Source organism: Orycteropus afer, unplaced genomic scaffold (assembly GCF_000298275.1).
Source record: "Orycteropus afer afer isolate SDZICR_OR568_19922 unplaced genomic scaffold, OryAfe1.0 scaffold00024, whole genome shotgun sequence".
Taxonomy (NCBI): domain Eukaryota; kingdom Metazoa; phylum Chordata; class Mammalia; order Tubulidentata; family Orycteropodidae; genus Orycteropus; species Orycteropus afer.
This window is the reverse complement of record NW_006921611.1, coordinates 14207157-14232203: the sequence shown is the minus strand read 5'-3', so window position 1 is coordinate 14232203 and position 25047 is coordinate 14207157. Positions and strand designations below refer to the sequence as shown.

The 25047-nt window shown below is 39.5% G+C and overlaps 1 protein-coding gene across 1 annotated transcript; it reads left to right on the top strand.

The window, feature by feature from the left end:
* The first annotated feature begins 2226 nt into the window (after positions 1-2226).
* CHRNA6 (cholinergic receptor nicotinic alpha 6 subunit) lies at positions 2227-15221 on the top strand. The gene is made up of 6 exons (XM_007935035.2): positions 2227-2305; positions 3973-4112; positions 10207-10251; positions 11836-11945; positions 12047-13028; positions 15093-15221. Exons 1-6 carry the CDS (start codon positions 2227-2229, stop codon positions 15219-15221), a joined length of 1485 nt encoding a protein of 494 aa, XP_007933226.1.
* The last annotated feature ends 9826 nt before the right edge of the window (positions 15222-25047 follow it).

The following is a 25047-nucleotide window of genomic DNA, read 5'->3' as shown; positions in this document are numbered from 1 at the left end:
GCTATGAGTCGGGGCCGACTCAACAGCACATAACAACAACAACAATGTCTCCTATACCCCCCTCCCCGATTCTTGACAAAAAAGGACAGATTTGGGCTACTCTTAGAGAAAGCAGTGTTAACTGTTGCTATATTCAGAAAATCCCTCCTCTGGGTTGGTAGGCTGTGGAAAAGGACTGTCAGGCATGGAATAAAACAAACGATGTGAACCAACGATTTTCTTCCAAGACTGTAGTGTGTATCTAGTAGAGAGTATGAAGAGCAAACTAACTAAAGCCTAACCAAAGGAAACTATTGACTGTGTTTGTGCTTTGGAAAGCAGACACTTTATTTTGGGTTTTGTCTTTAAAATTAGGGAGTCATTGACATATTTTGAAGTATGAGAGGACATTTTATTCATCATGGAACTCCAGTGTTATCCAGATCTCTCTCTCTCTCTCTCTTTTTTTTTTTTATCATCCTAGGTTCACTCCAAAAACTGTAAAACACATCAGCACAAGACAAAAGCTCATCTACTAAGGGAAGAACTTGAGTATCACCCTTAAATTTTAAAATGTTTGGTCTGTTTTGTTGCTGTTGTAGCTGCTGTCCAGTCAGGCCTTAACTCATAGCAGCCCGTGCACAAAGAAACAAAATTCTGCCTGATCCTGCATGCTCTCCATGATTGGTTGTGGATTAAACTCTTGTGACTCATAGGGTTTTCATTGGTTGATTTTTGGAAATAGATTACCAGGTCTTTCTTGTTAGTCTGTCTTAGTCTAGAAGCTCTGCTGATACCTGATTAACATCATAGCAACACATATGCCTCCACTGACAGATGGGAGATCTATTAGCCAGGAATTAAACTGAGGTGAACTGAACGGAAGGTGAGAATTCCACCACTGAACTACCACTGCCTCCCATGGGCTAAATTTGGTGCTAAAGAAGTGTTAGTTCCTCTTTCATTCCTTCAAGAGATATAAGATGAACCAGGGCTAGGAAGGGAGAGGAGGGAAAATTCCTACATAGGTTAGGGGGAAAAAAAATCATCTTTGGATCCACCTCTCTTTAACCAACAACAAGATGTGATCAGATTGTCCAATCAGTCAGAATCCTGTTGACACTAAACGTAAGGAGGAAAGAGGAAAATGACAAGAAAACCAACTGATGAGAAAAAAACAACGCACTGCTGTCCAGTTGGATCTGACTCATAGCGACCCCTCCTGGGGTTTCCAAGGCGGTATCTCTATGGAAGTAGATTGCTCAACCTTCCTTCCGAGGAGTGGTTGGTGGGTTTGAACCACCAGCCTTCTGGTTAGCAATCAAGTGCCTTAGGCACTACACCACCAGAGCTCCAAATAAAAATAAATGCCAAGTGGCATTGTGTGTTTGGTACCCATTCCTCTCATTGTCCTATGTCTTCATCTCTAGTCCTGGATGGTAACCACTGACAATCAGAAAGACAAGGCACTGGATGCTCTGGAGTCAGCAAAAAACCAAACTAATTCTGTTCTCTCTAAACTGTGCCTACTAAGATAGGAAAGGGGACTCACTTTAGAAAGGTTTTTTATTTTCTGGTTAAGAGAACTCAATCATAATACGGTATTTGGGACTCAGTACATTCTTTACTTAAGGAGTCCTGGTGGCACAATAGTTAAGTGCTCAGCTGCTAACTGAAAGATCAGTGGTTCAAACCCACTCAATGGCTCCACGGGAGAAAAGACTCTATAACCTAGGAAACCCTGTGGGGGTAGTTCTACTCTGTCATATTGGGTTGCTACAAGTTGGGAATAGACTCAATGGCACACAACAACAACAACAACAACAGTGTATACCTTACCTGTAGTTGGCACTCAGTAAATGTATGTATTCATCTAAGGATTATGATACAGACTGTGTTACAGAAATACCTATGAAGCCATGGAAATGGTTTCTGTCCTCCCTCAGTCTTGCCAGCCTTTCATTCCCTTGCTGCTTCGTTTCACCATTCTTATACAAAAAGAGATCTAAGGTGACAGGAGATGTGATGACTCATCTGACATCAGATTGAGTCCTTTTTCATTTGCCCTTTATGTCTGCCTCAGTCTCCGCTACTGGAACAATCGTGTATGTTTTTATTTCTCAGAAGACAAAAATGGATTGCAGGGAGACGCTGATGATTTAAAGGTCTGATGCGTGTAACTGTCTGATAGCTCTTTGTTTTCCACACTCCTTTGCCTAGAAAAAGAAATCAAAGTGTATTTTAATCATGCTGATCAGCAAGTGTGAGGGATTCCTTCAGTTTGGTGCATGTCTCTGGTTGTATATATTCATACCTTTCTTTAAAGGTAGGTCTTATTTCTGCTTTATCTCATATTCTCTTTTTAGTTCTGTGTGTTTACTCTTTTGGTTGTGCTTGAATGAGCAGATATGAAATATTCTATAAATATGTAAAGACTCTGCATAGGATCCACCACAGTTACAACTGCTAATAAACTTATATACTTTTTATTAGTGAAGTTTAAGCCATAAGATGAGATATTTGTTTAGGGGGGAGCACTGTGAAACATATTATAAACCATGTTTTATTTTCTTTTCCCAATTTAAAATGGTAAGCATAAGAATGAGGTAGTTTTCTATTGATCTCTGCTATGAGTGTATTACTTATTTATTTCTAGTTGTATTTAATTTTTTTTTTTCAAAATGATGATTTATTTGTTAGCTGATACTAATAATCAATCTATGAACCCTTTCATTTTGAAGGTAATCATCTTTGTTTCAGGAAACATGTCATATTATTATGCTGAAGTGTAACTGAAGAGAAAGATCATTCATTTTCAAAGTTAAGACTTAAAAATGGATCTAAACAAAAATTAATTCCATGTGCTGTTGGGTTTGCTGGGGACTTGCTCCTTAAGACACATGGGAGATTTTTCTAAAATGTCTCCAAGTGGAAAATAAAAACAAAAAAGAGTGATGGCATGAACATTTTTATCCAATCTCTTTTCTCTAAAAATACTTTATCATTAATTACATGGTAAGATGATATTTTACATTAACAATTTTTCTTTCTTGCTGAAATCCTGGTGTTTCCAAATGCATATGTCAAATAGCTCTTTTATTTAGCAAACGCCTATCCTATTTTTCATTTTTGCTCGACAAGCCTTTAAGTCTCTTTAATTTTTTTTCTTTCAAGTTATAAATCTTCTTGGGAAATTTGTGGAGTATTATTTCAGGTGTCAAATTTTAATTCTATAAAGGGGGTAGTAAGGAAAATGAATTATGTCAAACGAAGGTAAATAAAGCATTTCTGAAAAAATACTAAGAGATATGCATTGAGATACTGTCTAGAATGCAGAGACTGAAAATACTATTATTGAAGAACAAATTTTGAATTCTTTAAAAATATTTTGAGTACATTTTCTTTAAAATCCTTACATTCTCACAAATTTCAAAATTAATTAAATTTTAAAGTTGATTTTACAAAGGAGGATATCTTGTTAAGACCTTAATAAAATTACTGGCTATTTCAGTTTGCTTTGTGACGGTTCCCTAGCTAAACACCTTGCTTGTTTCAAGGTTTCAACAGAGGTCGGTCAGATCAGTATTTCAGACAAGAAAGGACAGAACTTTTCCATAAATACTGAAAGACTTCTAGTCTGATCAGTTCAATTGCAAGTTACATTTAGTGATATTAGCAAAAAATTCCAAGTCTTGTGTTGGTACCTTTACATTTGCAGTGTATCAAACTTTTAAAAGTGCTCTTGCCATGGTGTTTGATTATCACACTAGTCCTGTGGTATAACATTACAATTAACATCCCTGTTCCAAAGGAAAAGTGGAATGGGCACAGGTGGAAGCATGGGCAGGTAGAGAAAGCTTAGAGGAGGGGATGCACAAGTGGCCTGGACTCCCCACTGCTTGTGTCACGGAAGACTGAATGTGCGCAGACCCGGCCTGGCCTACTGGCATCCTCTCAGGTTCTCTAATTCTCTCTTCTGTTTGGCCAATGCAGGCTGTGCAGGCTGTGCGTCTGAGGAGAGACTCTTTCACAAACTATTCTCTCATTATAACCAGTTCATCAGACCTGTGGAAAACGTTTCTGATCCTGTCACGGTGCATTTTGAACTGGCCATCACACAGCTGGCCAACGTGGTAAGTGCGTATCTTCAAGGATCCTGAACTCTGAAGAGGCTGCAGCAATTCTCAAACAGTGTTACCCATTTTTGCATGCGGTAAATAAGAGAATCAAGAAATACAACAAACGAACATTACATGGATGCTGGCTCCTTCAAAGCAATTCTATTGGGAGGGAGACACTGTGCTCAATGGTTCTGAATTATTCATATTTAGGCAGTACTTTTCTGGAACCAAGGAGTTCTGGTGACATACTGGTTAAACATTCAGCTATTAAGCAAAGGTCAGCAGTTTGAATCCCAGCTGCTCTGCAGGAGAAAGATGAGGTAGTCTGCTTCCATAAAGATTTATAGCATTGGAAACACTGTGCGGGCAGTTCTACTCTGTCCTAAAGGGTCACTATGAGTCAGAATTGACTTGAGGGTAGTGGGTTTGGTTTAATTTTTTCTGGAACCGTTTTCAGAACCAGTTTATGAAGAGGTAAAGGCAAAGTTGGAGGGGAGAATACAAAGGTGTACCTGTTGTGCACTAGATACTTTATACTTAGTGGCTGTTATTATCTGCATTTTACAGCTGAGGAAACAAAAGAAACTCAGTGAAGTAACTTTCCCATGGTCATTGTTCTGGTTACCTAGTGCTGCTCTAACAGAATATACCACAAATAGGATGCTTTAACAAACAGGAGTTTATTCTCTTATTGTTGTTGTTGTTATTTGCCATTGAGTCGGACCCAACTCATAGCGACCACTCCTTGGATTTCTGAGGCATTATCACTACGGAAGTAGATTGCCCAACCTTCCTTCCGAGGTGTGCCTGGCGGGTTTGGTTCAAAGTGCCAGGCTCCAGGGACTGGGTGAAAACCCCTCGATCTTGGGCTTCAGCTCTGCCACTTGCTCTCAGCCCATTGAAGCTAGAAGGCTTTCTTCACTCAGCCAGCACCTGGCTGCTGAGGCTAACAAACCCAAGGTCAACAAGTAACAAGTCAGAGTTCCAATATTAAAAACCACATAGCAGGCCACTAATTCAAGTCCAGAAAAAGTCCCAAGATTGTCAGGGCATGGCAGGCTGTTGAATAATGATTTGGCTACATGCAGGGTTCAAGCACGCCAAAAAGCTGGAGACCATCCTCAAAGCTGCTTCTTATATACAGGAAGCAGACCACATCCCTAAAGCAGCTACTCTGCTGCTCCAATAGATTTCTCCATGGAGTTAATTACTGATATCACCATAGGGAATAATTACATCCAGCTGCCCAGCTACTCAACCAGGCCCAGCCAAGTTGACACACAAACTTAACTACCACAGTCATACAATTAAAATGTAGAACTGAGATTAAAACCCAGGCCTGTCCAGCAACAAAGCTCATGTTCTTTTTATTCTATAGAAAGAGAGTTGCTTTGTAAGTCCTCTAAGAAAAAAAATCTACTTTCTTTCATATATAGTTCCATCTGTTGCCCTAAAAAATAGAGCATAGATTTTGGAGATTGTGTTTTCATTTGTTACTACCATGTTCAAGAAAGATTAGGACCTGACTTCTTTCTTTTGAGTAATCTTCCCTCCCTAGATGCTGGCAGAGAAATAGTGGGTCCTAGGGCTCTGAATTCAGGCTGAGCATGAGAGGGGACAGGGCCAGCCTGAGGCTCAGGTTCAAAAACAAATTCCAGGAATAGACAGGCTCAGGAAGAGAAATCTGAAGCATTGCTTGAAAGGGGGTGAGAAAGACCCTGAGACAATAGAGCACCTTTCGTCATTTCCTTGCTAAGGCTTAACCCATGGATCAGGAGAGTCTTCCTTCCTCCTGGACCTTGTCCTGTGGGTAAAATGGTGGTGGTGGGCTCTTTAGGCATACTTGGAGAAAGTCCTTCACTGCAGATGTGAAGTCAGGCTCCATCATGTTTATCCAGTCAGGTTTCACCATGTTTCTTCAGTCAAGTTCCTTAAGATTTCTACAGTCTCTCCTCCTGGTGATAAGGCTGATCCTTGGTCTGAGTCTGGCTTTTCCTGTGGGACACACTGTTTCCCTACGCTGGCTCACTGGGGCAGGTTATCACAGAGGGTAGGATCTCATGGATCTACTAGAGTAAGGAATGGTAAAACAGTCAACTCTAAGAAAGGGAACACAACTGTAGTCGGAAAGTATCTTATTAACACAAAAGCTTCAGCTAGTGGTCCTCTAGCTTCTGGCCTGGACTGGAAGTACATATATCTTGGTTAAAATGAACAAAACAAAACAAAAACATAGATGTTTTCACTCATCTAGATAGGTCTACTCATTCCTTTGATAAGCATTTATTTAGTCCATATTATGATCCTCTCTCCAAACCCAATAGCTCAGTACTAGTCACCCGTCTCATAGTGGGCTAGAAATAATACTTGTGGCATAGTGCCTAAGGCATTTGACTGCTAACCAGAAGGCTGGCAGCTCAAACCCACCAGCTACTCTTCTGAAGGAAGATAGGGCAATCTACTTCTGTAGTGATAATGCCTCAGAAACCCAAGGAGGAGTCGCTATGAGTCAGATCCGACTCGACGGCAGTGAGTTTAGTTTTTGGTATGAATGGAGAACTGAACTGAGTTTCATCTAAAGTCAGTGATGGAGAATTTGCTTCAAATCTTTGAGTTATATGCCCTTTCAAGGTATTGTTCTGATGATGGTGAACTGAAGATTGATTACTGAATGCAAATTTTGGCAAAATCTGGAGACTGACTTAGACTGTATTAGCTAGAAATTTCATTTGGCTACAAGTAACAGAGATTTTTTAAAAAATTGCTTAATTAAAAAAAATAATAATCATTCTTTTTTCACGTAACAGAAGTTGAGAGGTAGCAGTCAAAGACTGATATGGTGACTTCATGGTGTTAGCAGTTGGGCCACTGTGCTTGTTGCTCAGCTTGTGCACTGCACAACTCCAGGGAATGTCACTATGATAATGAAAAGCCTAAACCATATGTAGGCAAATCTACAGACAGAAAGTTGATCCATATTTGACTTGTGGTTGTTGTTATTAGGTGGTCTTGAGCTGGTGCCCACTCATAGCAACCCTCTGTACAACAGAATGAAACACTGCCCAGTCCTGCACCATCTTCACAATCGTTGCTATGTTTGAGTCTATTGTTGCAGCCACTGTGTCATTCCATCTCGCTGAATGTCTTCCTTTTTTTTATTTTTTTGCTGACCCTCTACTTTACCAAGCATGATGTCCTTCTCCAGGGACTCAGCCCTCCTGATAACATGTCCAGAACACTTGAGATGAAGTCTCACCATTCTCCTTTCTAAGGAGCATTCTGGCTGTAATTCTTCCAAGGCAAATTTGTTCATTCTTCTGGCAGTCCATGGTATATTCAATATTCTTCAATACCATAATTCAGAAATATCAATTCTTCTTTAATCTTCCTTATTTTATTGCCCAGCTTTTGCATGCACGTGCAGCAATTGAAAATATCATGGCTTGAGTTAGGTACATCTCAGTCCTCAAAGTGACATCTTTGCTTTTTAATACTTTAGAGAGGTCTTTTGCAGCAGATTTGCCCAGACTAATACATCATTTAATTTCCTGACTGTTGCTTCCATGGGTGTTGATTGTGGGTTCAAGTAAAATGAATCCCTCATAACTTCAATCTTTTCTCCATTTATAATGATGTTGTTTATTGGTCCAGTTGTGAGGATTTTTGTTTTCTTTATGTTAAGATGCAATCCATATGGAAGGCTGTAGTCTTTGAGTGCAGCCGGAATGCTCCTTGGAAGCAAGAATGGCCAAACTTCATCTCACCTACTTTAGTCATGTCAGAAGGAACCATTCCCTGGAGAAGGCTATCATGCTTGGTAAAGTGGAGGGTCAGCGAAAAAGGGGAAGGTCCTCAACAAAATGGATTGACACAGTGGCTGCAATGATGGGCTCAGGTATAGCAAAGATCATGAGGATGGCACAGGACCGGAGTGTTTCATTCTGTTGTACATAGGGTCGCTATGAGTTGGAGAAGACCTAACAGCAACAATGGTTTTTGATCTTCATCAGTAAGTGCTTCAAGTCCTCTTCACTTTCAGCAAGCAAGGTTGTGTCATCTGCATATTGCAAGTTGTTAATGAGTCTTCCTCCAATCCCGATACCATGTTCTTCTTCATATACACCAGTTTCTTAGATTATTTGCTCAGCATAAAGATTGAATAAGTATAGTGAAAAAATACAATCCTGACACACACCTTTCCTGATTTTAAACCACGTAGTATCCCCTTGTTCCATTCGAAGGACTGCCTCTCAGTCTACATATAGGTACATGAGCAGAATTAAGCATCTGGTTTGGAATTTTCCATGTTATCCATAATTTGGACACAGTTGAATGCTTTTGCATAGTCGATAAAATACAGGTAAACATCTTTTTGGTACTCTGCTTTCAGCCAAGATCCATCTGATATCCCTTGTTCTATGTCCTCTTCTGAATCTGCCTTAAATTTCTGGCAGCACCCTGTTGATGCAACCATTTTTAAATTATCTTCAGCAAAATTTTACTTGCTTTGATATTAATGATATTGTTTAATAATTTCTACATTCTCATTGGATCACCTGTTTTTGAAATGGCACAAATACAGATCTCTTCCAGTCATTGATCAGGTAGAATTCTTCCAAATTTCTTGGCATAGTGAGTGCTTCCAGCATTGGATCCATTTGTTGAACCATCTTAGTTGGGATTCCATCAATTCCTGGAGCCTTGTTTGTTGTCAATTCCAAGTGCAGCTTGGACTTCTTCCTTCAGTACTATCAGTTCTTGATCATATGATCCCTCCTAACTGGTGGAACTATTCTTTTTGATACAGTAACTCTATGTATCCCTTTCATTTTCTTCCTGCATCATTCAGTATTTTCCTTATAGAATCCTTCAATATTGCAACTGGAGGCTTGAAGTTTTTCTTCCGTTCTTTCAGTTTGAGAAATGCTGAGTGTGTTCTTCTCTTCTGGTTTTCTAACTCTAGGTCTTTGCACATTTCATTATAATACTTTGCTTTATCTTCTTGAGCTGCCCTTTGAAAGCTTCTGTTCAGCTCTTTCATTTCATCATCTTAGATATTCCACATTCAAGAGCAAGTTTCAGAGTCTCTTCTGACATCCATTTTGGTCTTGCCATTTCTCTTGTCTTTTTAATGACCTTTTACTTTCTCCATGTATTATGTCCTTGATGTCATCCCAGAACGTGTCTGGTCTTTAGTCAATAATGTTCACTGTGTCAGTTGAAGTTTAAATTGAAGCTTAAGAAAATTTCTCTGTGAAGTTCACAACAGCCAAAGTATGACTTTGAGTATATCCAACCTGTTTAGAGACCATCTCAAGAATAGATTTGATACATTGAACATATAACATTATGTTATATATATTTATTGTATTTCTATTTATATTACATGTCTACTATTAGTTTTCTGTCTCCCCAACCAGCAGCTAAGACTTATGAAGAGGCTAACCATTTATTATTCTATCTGTAGCATTTGTAGAGCACTTACTAGGTACTCAATAACTATTTGTTGAATAAATAATTGAAACAATCAGAGGAGGCTTGAATGGAAGGAGGGGTTGCATTGCTGAGTAAGTGGTAGATTCTAGCTGTAAAAATAGCTGAGGCTAACACTTTAAGATGGGGTCCTTGGGCAAATGGATCAGAATTCAGATCCTAGAGACTCCTGAGGCATCATCAGGGAAGGGAAGTTTTTGGAGAGTGGAAGAGAAGACAGTAAGGACAGCGAACTAGGTTTGAATACCTATTACCCTCTGCAATATTCCCTCCCCCCGACTCCTTTCCACCCTCCCTCTTCTCTTCCTTCTTTCCTTTCATGGAATACAAAAATTTTAGGGGATGAGATGATCAGAGAAGTCTTCACGGAAGAAATGAGACTGAAAGCACCTTTGAAAACTATTTCCTTTCAGTGTCAACAAGGTTGGGAACAGATATCTTATTTCTGGTTACATACTGAATGCTTTTTATATATTGCCTTTTCACCCTTTTTGCTTTTCTCCATTAGTATGAATAATTCAGATTTGGCTCTTTTTAGCTATAATGTTTGTGCTAAGACCCATCGCTGTTAGCAAGTATATTTGAGGCTAAAAATATTATTTTTTCTTCTCAGGATGAAGTAAACCAAATCATGGAAACCAATCTGTGGCTGCGTCATGTATGTGTCTGCATCATCTGTCCCTCTTTTTGAACTGTGTTACTCATGTCAGCTTAATCATGTTTAATGGCTAAAGTCCACTATCATTCCCTGTTTCCCATTTCCAACCTGTGATAGAGTATAAAATAGTACCCATCCTGTCATCTCCAAAGCCTAAAAAGTTCAGCTCTGGTAACAGCTGGCTTGATGTAAGTTTCACAGGCACAGAAACATGGTGGCAAAGATCTCTCTGACATAAACTTCTGTCATGTCTTGTTTGTGCTGTCAAGTCTCCTATTTTTACCTGTAACTTGAGCTCCATAGTCAACTACTCTTTGATCCCTGCTGCACGTGCCTAGGAAAATCAGTAGTTGAGCTCAACATCAAGTAGGTTAGAGTTCCACCAGCTGAGTTTTTTTTCCCCAGTTATTCCATCTCTTCTTTCCCTTCTTAACTTTTTATGCAGACTTTTTAACAAACACATCATCATACACTTGAACTATCATTTTAGTAAGAAAATAGGTTGCTACTCCAAGACAGTATTCTATGGAACATGGAAGTTGAGCCTGTAATCTTGGCCAACTAATTAATAATCAATAAGTAATTAATTAGATAATTAAATATTTGCCAAGATCAGCTCAGCTACCTAGCTCCCTACACTCCATGGATTTAATCTCCCAAACTTTTGATGTTGTTGTTGTTGTTATGTGCCGTCGAGTTCAGCCCCAACTCATAGCGACCCCTCCTTGGGTTTCCGAGGCAGTATCACTATGGAAGTAGATTGCCCCATCTTCCTTCCAAGGAGTGGCTGGTGGGTTTGAACTGCCAGCCTTCTGGTTAGAAGTCAAGTGCTTTAGCCACTATGCTACCAGAAACCACTATACTCTTCAAAGTTCACTCAACTTCAACCAAGTACAAATAACATTAAACGTTAAAAAAAAAAAAAAAATTTGACCCAATGTTTTTGTTACCTAGTACTGCTCTGACAGGAATTTACCATAGATGGGATGGCTGAACAAACAGGAATTTATTCTCTTACAGTTTGGAGGCATTAAGTCCAAGTTCAAAGTGCCAGGCTCTAGGGGCTGTGTGAAAGCCCCGTGACCTTGGCCTTCAGCTCTGCCTCTTGCTCCCAGCCCACTGAAGCTGGAGGCATCTCTTCACTTGGGCAGCTACTGGCTGCTGAGCCTAACAAGCCCAAGATTGACAAATAAAAATGGCACAGTCCTGATGTTACCAAACCACACAGCAGGCCATTCATTCAAGCCCATTGAAAGTCCCAAGGTTGGCAGAGCATGGCAGGCTGCTGAACAATGACACAGCTACATGCAGGGTTCAAGTGTGCCATAAGCTAGAGACTATCCCCAAGGCTTCTCCTTATATATAGGAAGCAGACTACCCAAAGACAGCTACTCAGCTGCTCACAGTAGATTCCACCATGGAGTTGATTACCAGTCTCATCATGGGGAGTACTACATTCAGCTGCCCAGCCATTCAACCAGGCCCAGCCAAGTTGACACACAAAGTTAACCACCACACCCAACATAAAATTGACATTAGGGGAATGTTGCTAAGAACTTTTTAAAATGACTTCTATTTCCTTAGGTCTGGAATGATTATAAATTGAGATGGGATCCAATGGAATACGATGGCATTGAGACTCTTCATGTTCCTGCTGATAAGATTTGGAAGCCTGACATTGTTCTCTATAACAAGTATGGGCATCTGACAGCCACCTTTTCATTCTAAAGTTACCTTTGATACAAGCTGATGCAGCAAAGGAGGTGTTGCTAATGGTGTCTGATTTACTTTACAGCGCTGTTGGTGACTTCCAAGTGGAAGGCAAGACAAAAGCTCTTCTTAAATACAATGGAATGATAACCTGGACTCCACCAGCTATTTTTAAGAGTTCCTGTCCTATGGACATCACTTTCTTCCCTTTTGATCATCAAAATTGTTCCCTGAAATTTGGTTCCTGGACATATGACAAAGCTGAAATTGATCTTTTAATTATTGGCTCTAAAGTAGATATGAATGATTTTTGGGAAAACAGTGAATGGGAAATTGTTGATGCTTCCGGCTATAAGCATGACATAAAGTATAACTGTTGTGAAGAGATATACACAGATATAACCTATTCTTTTTACATTAGAAGACTGCCAATGTTTTATACTATTAATCTGATTATCCCCTGTCTCTTTATTTCATTTCTAACTGTGTTGGTCTTTTACCTGCCTTCTGACTGTGGGGAAAAAGTGACACTTTGCATTTCAGTTCTGCTTTCTCTGACTGTGTTTTTGCTGGTCATCACAGAAACCATCCCGTCCACATCTCTTGTGATCCCACTTGTAGGTGAGTACCTACTGTTCACCATGATCTTTGTCACCCTATCCATTGTGGTGACCGTCTTTGTGTTGAACATACACTATCGTACTCCAACCACACACACCATGCCCAAGTGGGTAAAGACAGTTTTCCTTCAGAAGTTACCCCAGATCCTGATGATGATGAGGCCTCTGGACAAGATGAAGGAGACAAGTTCTGACAAAAACCCCAAAGGCATTTCCACTAAGCTGGCCAAAACCAAGGTTGCTAACCACAGAGAGCCCAATCTTAAAGAGTGCTGTCACTGTACTAAATCAAGGGAACCTGCCACCAGCAGCAGCAAGAGAAGACTAAGTCGTCAGCCTTTAAAATGGATGACAGAAAATTTGGAGCACTCCCCTGAAGTCGAAGATGTGATTAATAGTGTTCAATTTATTGCAGAAAACATGAAGAACCAGAATGAAACAAAAGAGGTAAAGATATGTCCCCTCTGGCCTGCCCAGTCTTCACCCTTAGCAGTCTTAGAGGCACTTTATAGACATGGTCCGATTTTAAGTGTGAGTTGTGTTGACAAGAGGTAGTCAGGTAGTATTACTCTAAAGATCAGCTCTCTTATTAGCAGTTATGGGTGGAGTGAGGGCTCATACCTGGGGGTAGGGTGGGATAAGATATAGTACCAGAGCAAACTTCTGTCTCCAGAAATTTTAACTCAAGTGGAATCTACTTAAAATAAACACTAAAGGAAACTTTTGTTAACAAAACCAAGAACTGCTGCATAATAAACAGTGGTAGATAGAAGGGTGGAAAGGGAAAAGCTGTCCTCAGAGAGGAGGGAGGAATGACGCAAAAGCCACTTGCAGGCTGAAGGTGGTGGCAAGGTGAGAGTTAGCCTTCTGGCAGCTCAGATCTCACTGATGCTAAATGAGAGGGATTTGAGTGTTGATGGATTGAGACTCTGGGATATTTTTAGCACCATTTTCCGGTGGCTTCACTAGGGGGGTGCGAGGATTGCACATCACACCACCTGACATTGTCAGAGGGGGTGACACCAAAATGCCCTAGAGTCCAGTTCACCTTGGCAGAGGGCAGCACATGGGCTGGAGCCCAGGGGGAGAGGCCTCCAAGGCAGTGGCATTACTAGAGTTCAGTGTTACCTGTCACCCAGTATGATAACTCGTCACTCCTACAGTGTAATCTGCTCTGATGTCGTAGTGCCCAAGGCATTTGACTGCTAACCAGAAGGCTGGTGGTTCAAACCCCCCAGCCACTCCTGGGAAGGAAGATTGAGCGATCTACTTCCGTAGAGATACTGCCTGGAAAACCCAAGGAGGGGTAGCTATGAGTTGGAAAAACAATTCCAGGGCAGTGAGGTTTATTTATTTATTTATTATAGAAGGTGCATGCGGTTGGTCCAGGGTGCTAACCATTGAGCAGCGAGGAGGGTTTCTGCCCTGGCCAGTGGGAGAGAGGAGGAGCTTCGGGAAGCCAGGTGGATTGGGCTGCGAGGCCAGGCCCCGCGCCGAGACAGACCAGTCCAGTACGAGGGGTGACAGCCCGAGTTCTGAACTGGGTACGCCAACCCTAGTGACACCACTGTCATTTTCTCCTTCTGCTGCTTTAACTATAGCCATATGCCCCTACTCTCCAAAGAAAGAGCTCCAGAAAATTATGCCCATTATAATTCTATACCATCACGATGACTGACTGAAGGTATCTGAAAATTTGTGCCAGATATTTAGTTTTGCCCTCATACTGTAGTTTCCACCATCCCTATCTCCTAGTGAAAAGATGTGGCTAGATCTGAAGTCCACTCTGTTGGTGCAGAGGAAAATGCTGTGAATGCCTGGCAAATAGGTGGGGGACTGCCTCAAGGGACAAGAAAGCCCAGAAAAACTTGTGTTCATGTGACATCTTCATAAAATATAGGAAAGAGTTGCTGTGGACTTAATCACCATCTCCCCCACCCCTGATAGAGGTCTCAGGGCTCAACCACAGAGTCTTAGCTGAAAGTTGGAAGTTGGAGACTGGAAGGAAGGACATGACAAATGTGAGGAACTCACAGCCAGCTTCATTCTGAGGTTTAGAGGGTTGCTTGTTCTTGATAAGGATACCGTAATCATATCCCATTTTCTCATATCCTTTCTCCTTTCTCTTCACCCTCTGCCAAATCCATTTCCCAAGCCTGCCAAGGGACCAGCAAATCCAGCTGTGTAAATCACAAAAGTAGAGGTATCTGAGTGGCTATTTCTTGAAAGTATTCGTTGCAGTCAGGATAGGTCCTTTGTGACCCATGGACTCATGAATTATTTAGGTCCTCTGCATACGCCATATTCAACTGCATAAGATATTTCTGTCTTCAGACAAAACAAAATTTCTCATATGTACTATGTAGGGGACACAGGTGAAATAAAATAATACCAATATTTGTTTTAACAATGTCCTGGGAAATCTTTGAAAAAGAAGAAGTTTATTTATGAAACAGCGCATATTTCCTTTGCTTTTGACTTAAAATAATGCTTTGACTGTTTGCATTTTAGGTAGAAGATGACTGGAAATACGTGGCCATGGTGGTGGACAGAGTATTTCTTTGGATATTTATAATTGTTTGTGTGTTTGGAACTGCAGGGCTATTTCTACAGCCAGTATTTTACACAGGAAAATTTTAAGATGTATATAAATTGCAGACACTTTGTTTTGTATTCCCTTGTTGTTATGTGCTGTCGAGTCAGACCCAACTCATAGTGAACACTTCTTGAGTTTCCAAGGCGGTATCACTACGGAAGTAGATTGCCCAACCTTCCTTCTGAGAAGTGGCTGGTGGGTTTGAACCGCCAGCCTTCTGGTTAGCAGTCAAGTGCCTTAGGCACTATGCTACCAGAGCTCCTTTGTATTCCCTACTGTAACGGAAAAGACATAAAGCTTCTTATCCAAGGCCCCCCCCCCCATCTACTGAAGCTGAAGACTAGATGGAAAAAGAGGACTTTCCTGCAGAAGAGACACCTGAATGCCTTCTTTTGTAGATGTAAATGTTTCATAATGCTGGAGCCCAGGGCTGGCACCACCCACAGGCTAAGAGTGTCAGGCCTGGCTTCTGTCTGTACATAGGAGGCTTCCAGGGACATGAATGACTTGCAGTTCAGCTGAACCATGTAATTAATGTCAGGTCACCGTAAGAAGAGTTTTGTTGTACCTCCACTTTATCCTGTTTATCTGTATGCCAGATGTGCAACTCTTGGACTTGGAGCTTGCTGACATTTGCAACACCTATGAACTATTGTAACCTTGCTTTCTTTCATGTGCATGCTTCAGTGATGTACCTTACACACATCAGCATTTCTTTAGATAGATTAATTGGTAAAAATAATACCAGGTAGTCTGAGCCTATATTAGCAGCCTATATTTAATTAACATTCACCTGTCAAGAATCTTGAGTGGTAACCCAGCCCTGTGCAAGGGTAATAAAAACAGGTTCTGTCCCCTAGCACTTGCAGGTTTTAGGAAAAGTCATATATAAAAGGCCAGGCAGTTATCATGTGGGGAATTTCACTAGAGCCGTCAAAATAAAAGAATGTGATGTGGAGTGGCCAGGCAAACCTAAAAAGTAACTGTGGTTGTGGATTGAGAAAAGGTCTTTCTTCACCAACAGTTTGTTTGTTCATTGTATCATAGATTGAAAATAAAGTTATTTCTTCTGTGAGAAATTATGATCTTGTATCTTTTGGGGCAATTCCTTTTCTGCGAGGGAGAACCTTGAGAATTCTGTTTTATTTCAGCTTAATTTGTCTTATTTGTTGAATAAATATTACTATAATAACTTTAAAGCAGAAAAAAAATCTAATCTAGCATGGAAACTAATTTCATTTTTGCCTTTTTCCTTCCAGTCTTTGTCCATATGCAGACATAATTCTACATTTCAATTTTTTATTTTGCTTTTATCTCAGAATACGATGTCAGCAAATTTTCCCCATTCTGTCACATAGGCTTGAAGCTTAATTTCTATGCTTGCATAATCTCTGCTGGGTTGATATACCATAATTTCTGTAACCATGATGTACTTTCTTTTTTCTTTTCTATGAAATATAAGATACTCTGTAGTACACCAGCTAGAGGTCTTGAATTGAATTGCTTTAAGTATTTGTACTCCCTTTTATATTTGTGATCATAGTACCTATATTTTAGTTTACTATCTTTACAGATAACTTTTTTTTAATGCATTTTGTTTAATAGCCTGAAGGGGAAAACTTATATATCAGAACTAAATTAAAGAAATTGGATAACTTTATTAAGAAGGTATGCATTGTTTAGTATCTGTTGGGGCAACCTCTGCCTGCATATACCTTCATTGTCCCATATATATATATATATACATACATATATATATATATATATATATATATATATATTGGGCAATCTACTTCCGTAGTGATACCGCCTCGGAAACCCAGCGAGGGGTCGCTATGAGTCGGGTCCGACTCGATGGCAAACAACAACAACATATATATATATTTTAAAGGGAAAGCAGCTCTCCTTTTCTTTATTATTTTCCCCTAATGGTTTCAAAGCCCACAAACCCCCAGAGTGAATGAGTGCCGGAGCTCCAGGGTGCATCCCCATCCCCACAGTGTCTCTTCTCTCATTTCCTCTTTCCCCTCCTCCTGGCTTCATTCACCCATCCAGCAGCTGTACAGGCCATGGTTCCTCTGTTCCTGCCGGGGGTGAGGAAAGCCCTTGCTAGACCAGATGTGTGTGCTGGGCTCCTGGCTCTGGGCAGCAGCAGTGGCAGCTGCACATGATATGGAAGTGGGTGCACCAACAGGGCAGCAGCAGCCAGGGACACCACCACCAGGTGCAATCTCAGCACCCACATACCTGGTCCCCATGACCACCTCTTGGCATCCCTCCCTGAGCCCGGAAGCGGGAAAAGTCCCAATCCAGCTGCAAGCGTAGCTCCTCCCTGGTGCAGTCTCACACCTAGCAAGGTTGGCCTCCTGTATCCAGTAGACACATCTTTCAGGCTTTGTCTGGCAGGCTCCCATAAGGTTTAAATATAATAGGCTCATGGGGGATTTACTTATGGATTGTACAGGGGACTGCTTGTATATAACAATATGGTGTTTGTACAACATCCAGATTGTACAACATCCTATTTCACAGACGTGTCTTGGAATTAAGGGACATACACTTATATGTTATATGGGAAAAGGCTACAAAAAAAGGTCAAAATTTTAAAAACAAAACTTTTAAGAACTGCATTGCAGGAAAATAAGAGAATACTCTTAGCCAGGGGTGAGAAAACCCCTATGCTGACCTCTTAACATAGTCTTTCCATTTTATTTTTTAAAAATAATTTATTTTTCTTGTTGAGAATATACTCAGCAAAACATATGTCAATTCCACATGTACAATTCAGTGACATTGATTATATTCTTCAAGTTGTGCACCATTCTCACTCTCGTTTTTCAAGTTGTTCCTCTCTCCTTAACATAAACTCACTGCCCTCCAAGGTTCCTATCTTATCTTTTGAGTTACTGCTGTCAGTTTGATCCCATAGAGATAGATATTAAATAGAGCACAATTCTCAAGGCAGACATTCTTTACTAGTTAAATTAAACTATTGTTTAGTTTTAAGAAGACTTCAGGGGATATTTTTGGTTTAAGGTTTAAAGATGATTTCAGGGAAATTGTTTGGAGGGTCATCCATCCTCTATGCCTCTGGAAGGTCTGGATTCTATGAAAATTTGAAATGTTGTATTGTATTTTCTCCCTTCTGATCAGGATTCTTCTATAGAGTCTTAGACTAAAGCCTTCAGTAATGGTAGCCAGACATCATCAAGTTCTTCTGGTCTCATGGTAAAGGAGGCCTCCTCCTATTCCTACTCTCCTTCTTTCTCTGTTACTCCAGGCAAATAGAGACCAATTGTTGTGCCTTGGATGTCCACTTGCAAACTTTTAAGATTCAAAGCATTATATAACACACTAAGAGGCAGAACAAAAATGTCAAACACTTAATAATTCTTTTCACTTGACTATGCCTCAGATCTCCCAAAGTACCCTTCTAGAAGTTGCTTAGGGATCTACAAGGTAGGAGGATCTTGTACTTACAAGTGAACAAACTAACAACATACATTTTAAAAGAAGTGAAATAAGCAGTACTTAAATCTCTGTGCATGTGTTCAAATATGTCTGTAGAATATATTACTGGTGGTGGAATATATTTTGCTGGATCAGAGGCCAAGTGCAGACTGTAGTCTTTAATTTTCATCAGTAAGTGCTTCAAATCATCTTCACTTTCAGCAAGCAAGTTTGTGTCATCTGCATATGGCAGGTTGTTAATGAGCCTTCCTCCAATCCTGATGTCATGGTCTTCTTCATAGAGTCCAGCTTCTCATATTATTTGCTCAGCATTCATATTGAATAAGTAAGGTGAAAGTATACAACCCTGCTGTGCACCCTTCCTGATTTAAAGCCATTCACTATCCCCTTGTTCTGTTCAAAAGACAGCCTTTTGGTCTATGTACAGTTTCCTCATGAGCATAATTAGTGACCTGTAATTCTTGTTTTTGTAATGTTACCCATAATTTGTTATGTCCACACAGTTCAATGCCTTTTTATATTCAATAAAACACAGGTAAACATCTTTCTGATTTTCTTTGTTTTCAGCCAAGATCTGTCTGACATCAGCAATGATATCCCTCATTCCATGTCCTCTTCTGAATCCAGATTGAATTTCTGGAAGTTCCCTGAATGTTTTGGTGGGTATGTCTAATTCTACTACAGGCCAAGCTACCCTGCCTCTGTAGGGTAAGCCTGCTTGGCTGTGTGACAGTCCTCATCAGTAGCTATAGTGCGGCTCTAGGCTAGTTTTCCCAAACCAAAAAGCATGCCCACAAGGAGCAAAGAAATGTATTACTTTTATTTTCACTATTATTTTATTGACATACTGAAAAGAAAATCTTAATACTAAGAAGTAACACAAGTCAGGTTAAACATAAATGGTAGTCTCTATGGTTGTTAATTGGAAGGAAGATGGGGCAATCTACTTTCGTAGTGATACTGCCTCGGAAACCCAAGGAGGGGTCGCTATGAGTTGGGCCCTACTTGATGGCAAATAACAACAACAACAACATGGTTGTTAAATAAATGATTTATTTTTTAACACACAGTAGTAGGTGCTTCAGAGAAAGGATTATCATACAGCTGAAAGGTCCATCCTAGCATAAAAGTTTACAAACCTCCTTTAAAGGGAACAAGGTCATTGGTGAGAGCCATTATGGCTTTGCTGTGTTCTATGGCCAGTCACTAAATTTATTGCTGAGACAGTGGAGAGAACAGGCTGTCATCACCTTTATCCAGGGATTAATCTTAACACTAATAATAAGACAACTAGATTTTATGTATCCTGACACAATGCAATGAGAACTACACATCTATGATATATTTCTGCCCAAAATACTAAACTGGAGTTACAGTTAAGATTACAGTCTAGCTTTTAGTTTACAGGACATACAGAAGAGAGAGAAACAAGCAAGACAATACTATAAGGAAGCAACCAGATAAATCCCCAAAGTAGGACATTCTTGGGGAAAACTGATCTAGTTACTTCAACAAATCAGTGCCAAGAAGAGATTAAAACAGATTTAAGAGACATAACAAAATGGTCCTGGGTTGAAGACAGGCTGACTATTTTTAGATAAGCCAACCGTAAAGGGTATTTTTGAGATAATTATAGAAAATTAAATAATGAATGATCAATTTTGGAAATTTTGTAATGTAAGAAAATATTTTTAATATTAAAAGTTATATATATGCTTATCTATGTACATATGTGTGTACAGCTGTGTATATACAGCTGTAAATGTGGGGTGGGGCTGAACAAGACTACAAACTTGTCCTCAGTTTAAAGGGACAAACCAAACACAAGTTTCTGGTATCTGGTTTAATTAATAAATAAGTATTAATTAAGCCTCAACTGTGTACTCATCTCTATTAGATGTTGTTGGGGATATAATGTAGGATAAAATAATCAGAGAACAATGTACTATAGACTGAGAATGCCACAGGCTTTCAGAGACAGGGAGTTCAGTTGAGGGCACAGTGCTCTGTGAAGCCTTCAAGAGGAGGTGGGGTATGAGCAGAGATCTGAAGGCTGAGAACAATTTAGGAAAGTTGTCACTTTATACAAGAGCTCTGGTGGTGTTATGGTTAAAGCATTGGGCTGCTAACCAAAAGGTCAGTGGTTTGAACCACCAGCTATTCTGTGGAAGACAGATGCAGCAGTCTGCTTTTGTAAAGATGTACAGCCTTGGAAACCCTATGGAGCAGTGCTAATCTGTCCTATAGGTTGCTGTAAGTCAGAATTGACTCTATGGCAGTGGGTCAGTTTACTCATGTGTATGTGCATACATGTTTGCATGCTCACATGTGTGATGGTGAATTGTGTGGGTCTCACAGCATCCGCCTGTTGGAATTAGATAGCAAGTTTTGACCACAGATTTTTGTTGCTTACATTTGAAATTAAAATTTCCTTGCTTTAAAGCTATCTTTTGTAGTTACTCCCTTAGGGATATATATATATATATATATATTTATCCTTTCCCATTTTTAAATATTTTATCATCCTCTCCCACCTTAGCTGTAACGTGGCTTACACTGCACCACACATACAATGTTTGACCTTTGATGTATTTGTGTCTGATCTGAAATAGCCTTGCTTGAGAAAATATTTCATGTCAGTATTTTTCAAAATCTAAGACTGAATTTATACCTAAATATATCTTTTAAAGATTAATATTGTCACCCACTTAGCCAACTAATGAGTTAAATAAAGCTAAATAATGAGCTGAAGTCTAGGGGTATTCTCAGTTAGAAGAATAGTGATCTTCCCTTTGAATCTACAATCCCATCATGGATTTAAGGAAGAAGGGGGGATGGGGAAAGGGAAGAGGAAATCCTTGATTTTCATTACAATGTATTTCTACAAATCCTGTCTGAAAGTGGTGATAAAGCAGATTACATTTTCCCAAAGGTACAAAATTATAATCAGAGGTTGTGTTCTGTTTTAAAATTTAAAAGCTCCAGTATAAGCTCCGAAGTATAGGATTTTAGAGCTGGGAGAACTTCAAAGGTCTTGAGTCATAATCTCTTACTTGTTGTTGTTGTTAGTTGCCATCAAGAAAATCTGACCACATGAGTGCAGAGTAGAACTGCTCCACAAGGTTTCCAAGTATGTGACCTTTCAGAAGCACATCACTTGGCCTGTCTTCTGAGTAGCCCCTGGCTGGGCTCAAACCACCAACTTTTCCCTAGTAGTGGAGCACTGGTCAACACTCTTTCCACTTCACAATGTAACCTCTCATTAAAAAATCCAGAAAATGTGCATAAAATTAATGGATATATGAATCATACAAAGTCCTCATATTTTCTATAACATCTTTGTGTAACATATAAAAGTACAGATCTATGGTATCCAAATGCTATCTATTGAAAACAAATATATTGACCATATTAAACATTATTTAAACATTTAAATAAATATTACTTTTTTAAAAAAAAAATCAAGGGATTTAAAATTGCTTTTGAGGATATTTTGAATGGTATGAATCTCTAAAAATAGCAGTCCAGGTTATTTGAAAATTTTCTGTTGTTTATGTTCATTATGATTCCATACTTGTTCTAAGAATAAAGTAGATTGGACATTTTGCGATTCTAGGAAAGGAGCCATACAAGAGAAAGAGACTGAAGATGCAAGGGAACACATAGGGGTCATTAAAGGAATGACTTGCAGGAGGGGACAAACAGAAGGTTAGACTAGCTATGAAAGGAAAAAGGGCTGGGTGGGATGAAAGAACCGGAGAGGGATCTGACTGGAAGTAGGCAAAGCAGCCAAGTGGCTGCTATAGTTGTCCAGGAGACTGTAAACAGCCAGGTGGAGAGAACCCAATTTAAGTAGATGCAATTCTCCTGCCAACTCTAACAACCCATGTTAATCACTTACCTTCAAGCCACTCCTCACTTATTTATCTATGTGCAATAAATTAGAAACTCTTTTCCCAACAGCATCACCTTTCCAATCCCCATGTGGGTTTAGCATCCATCAATCTGTAAAGTCAAGATTATTTAGAGCCTTTAAAATAGTGAGATCTTTTCTCAATCTTCTTATTGTATGGCACCATCTTGGTTGATGCTTAGTGTTCCAGTTACCATGTAAAATTGGACAAGTCTATAGGGATTTTTACCAAATTCTGTGGCCTGAAATTGACCAAACATGTAATTAAGATGTATTGATAATTACTAGTGATTGAAATGTGAAAGTTGGAAACAAAGAAAAAGCTTGGTAGTGGTGTTGGTGAGAGAAATGACTACAAAGATCTCATGACAAAATTTTGCAAGACCAAAGACATTTATTGCAAATGATTTTTCCTAACAACATAAACAGTGATTGCACAAATAGAATTCACCAGACAAAATACACAAAAATCAAATCAACAACATCTGTGGAAAGAGATAATGGAGAAGCTCAATATCATCAGTCAGAACAAGGCCAGAGGCCAACTGTGGAACAGACCATCAGTTGCTAATATGCTGAAAAAAATTCAAACAAATCCACAAGAGCCAAAAAAAGACTTTGAATCTACCCATTTGAATTTAGAGACTATCTAAAGAATAGGCTTGATGCATTGAACACCAATGACAGAAGACCAGATGAGTTACAGAATGACATCAAGGATATCATACAAGAAGAAAGTAAAGGATCATTAAAAAGACAAGAAAGGAAGAAAAGATTAAAATGAATGTCAGAAGAGATTCTAAAACTTTCTCTGGAGCAGAGAGTAGCTAAAGCAAAAGGAAGAAATGATGAAGTGAAAGAGCTAAACAGAAGATTTCAAAGGGTGGTTCAAGAAGGCAAAGTAAAGTACTATAATGAAATATGCAAAGACCTAGAGTTAGAAAATCAAAAAGAAGGAGCACTCTTGGCTTTCCTCAAGCAGAAAGAACTAAAGAAAATTTCAAGCCTTGAGTTACAATATTGAAATATTCTATGACAAAATATTGAATGATACAGGAAGCATCAAAAGAAGATGGAAGGAATTCACAGTCACTGTACTGAAAAGAATTGTTTGATGTTCAACTATTTCATGAGGTAACATATCACCATGAACCAGTGGTACTGAAGGAAAAAGTCCAAGCTGCACTGAAGAAGCAGGCAAAAAACAAGGCTCTAGAAATTGACAGAACATCCATTGAGATGTTTCAACAAATGGAAGCACTGGAGGTGCTCATTTGTTTATGCCAAGAAATTTGGAAGACAGCTACCTGGCCAATCAACTGGAAGAGATTCGTATTTGTGCCCATTCCAAAGAAAGGTGATCCAAAAGAATGTGGACATTATCGAGCAATATCATTAAAATCACACACAAGTAATATTTTGCTGAAAATAATTAAAAAACAGTTACATCAGTGTACTGACAAGTAACTGCCAGAAATTCAAGCTGTATTCAGAAGGATGTAAAATGAAGATGTCATTGTTGATGTCAAACAGATCTTGACTGAAAACATACTAGAAAGATGTTTACCTGTGTTGTAGTGACAATACAAAAGCGCTTGATTGTGTGAATCATAACAAATTCTGGATAACATTGAGAAGAATGGGAATTCCAGAACAGACACTTAATTGTGCTCATGAGGAACTTGTACATAAACTGAGAGGCAGTCATTCAAACAGAACAAAGGGATAATGCATAGTTTTAAATCAGGAAAAGTGTGTCAGGATGTATCCTTTCACCATACTTATTCAATTTTTATGCTGAGCAGATAATCCAAGAAACTGGACTAGATGAAGAAGAACACAGCATCAGGATTGGAGGAAGACTCGTTAACAACCCGTGATATGCAGATGACATAACCTTGCTTGCTGAAAGTGAAGATGACTTGAAGCACTTACTGATAAAAGATTAAAGACTACAGTCTGCAGTATAGATTACTTCTCAACATAAAGAAAATGAAAATCCTCACAACTGGACCAATAAGCAGCCTCATGATAAATGGAGAAAAGACTGAAGTTGTCAGATTTCATATTACTTGGTTCCACCATCAACAACAATGAAGCAGCAGTCAAGAAATCAGATGACGTATTGCATGGAGCGAATCTGCTGTGGAAGACCTCTTTAAAGTGCTGATGGGCCAAGATGTGTCTTTGAAGACTAAGGTGTGTCTAATCCAATCCATGGTATTTTCAAAAACTTCATATGCATGTGAAAGCTAGACAATGAGAAAGGAAGACCTAAGAAGAATTGACACATTTGAATTGTGTGAGTGAAGAGTAGTGAAAATACCATGGACCTCCAGAAGAATGAACAAATCTGTCCTGGAAGAAGTGTAGCCAGAATTCTCCTTTGTTGTTGTTGTTGTTATTTGCCGTCGAGTCGGCCCCGACTCATAGCGACCCCTCCTTGGGTTTCCAAGGCAGTATCACTACAGAAGTAGGATTGCCCA

Bases quoted from the DNA above. Each gene is read 5' to 3' on its own strand.
- CHRNA6 (XM_007935035.2), top strand. From the start codon at position 2,227: ATGCTGATCAGCAAGTGTGAGGGATTCCTTCAGTTTGGTGCATGTCTC. The intron at 10,252-11,835 runs GTATGTGTCTGC...CTATTTCCTTAG, and splicing joins CCAATCTGTGGCTGCGTCAT to GTCTGGAATGATTATAAATT. The intron at 11,946-12,046 runs GTATGGGCATCT...TTTACTTTACAG, and splicing joins GACATTGTTCTCTATAACAA to CGCTGTTGGTGACTTCCAAG.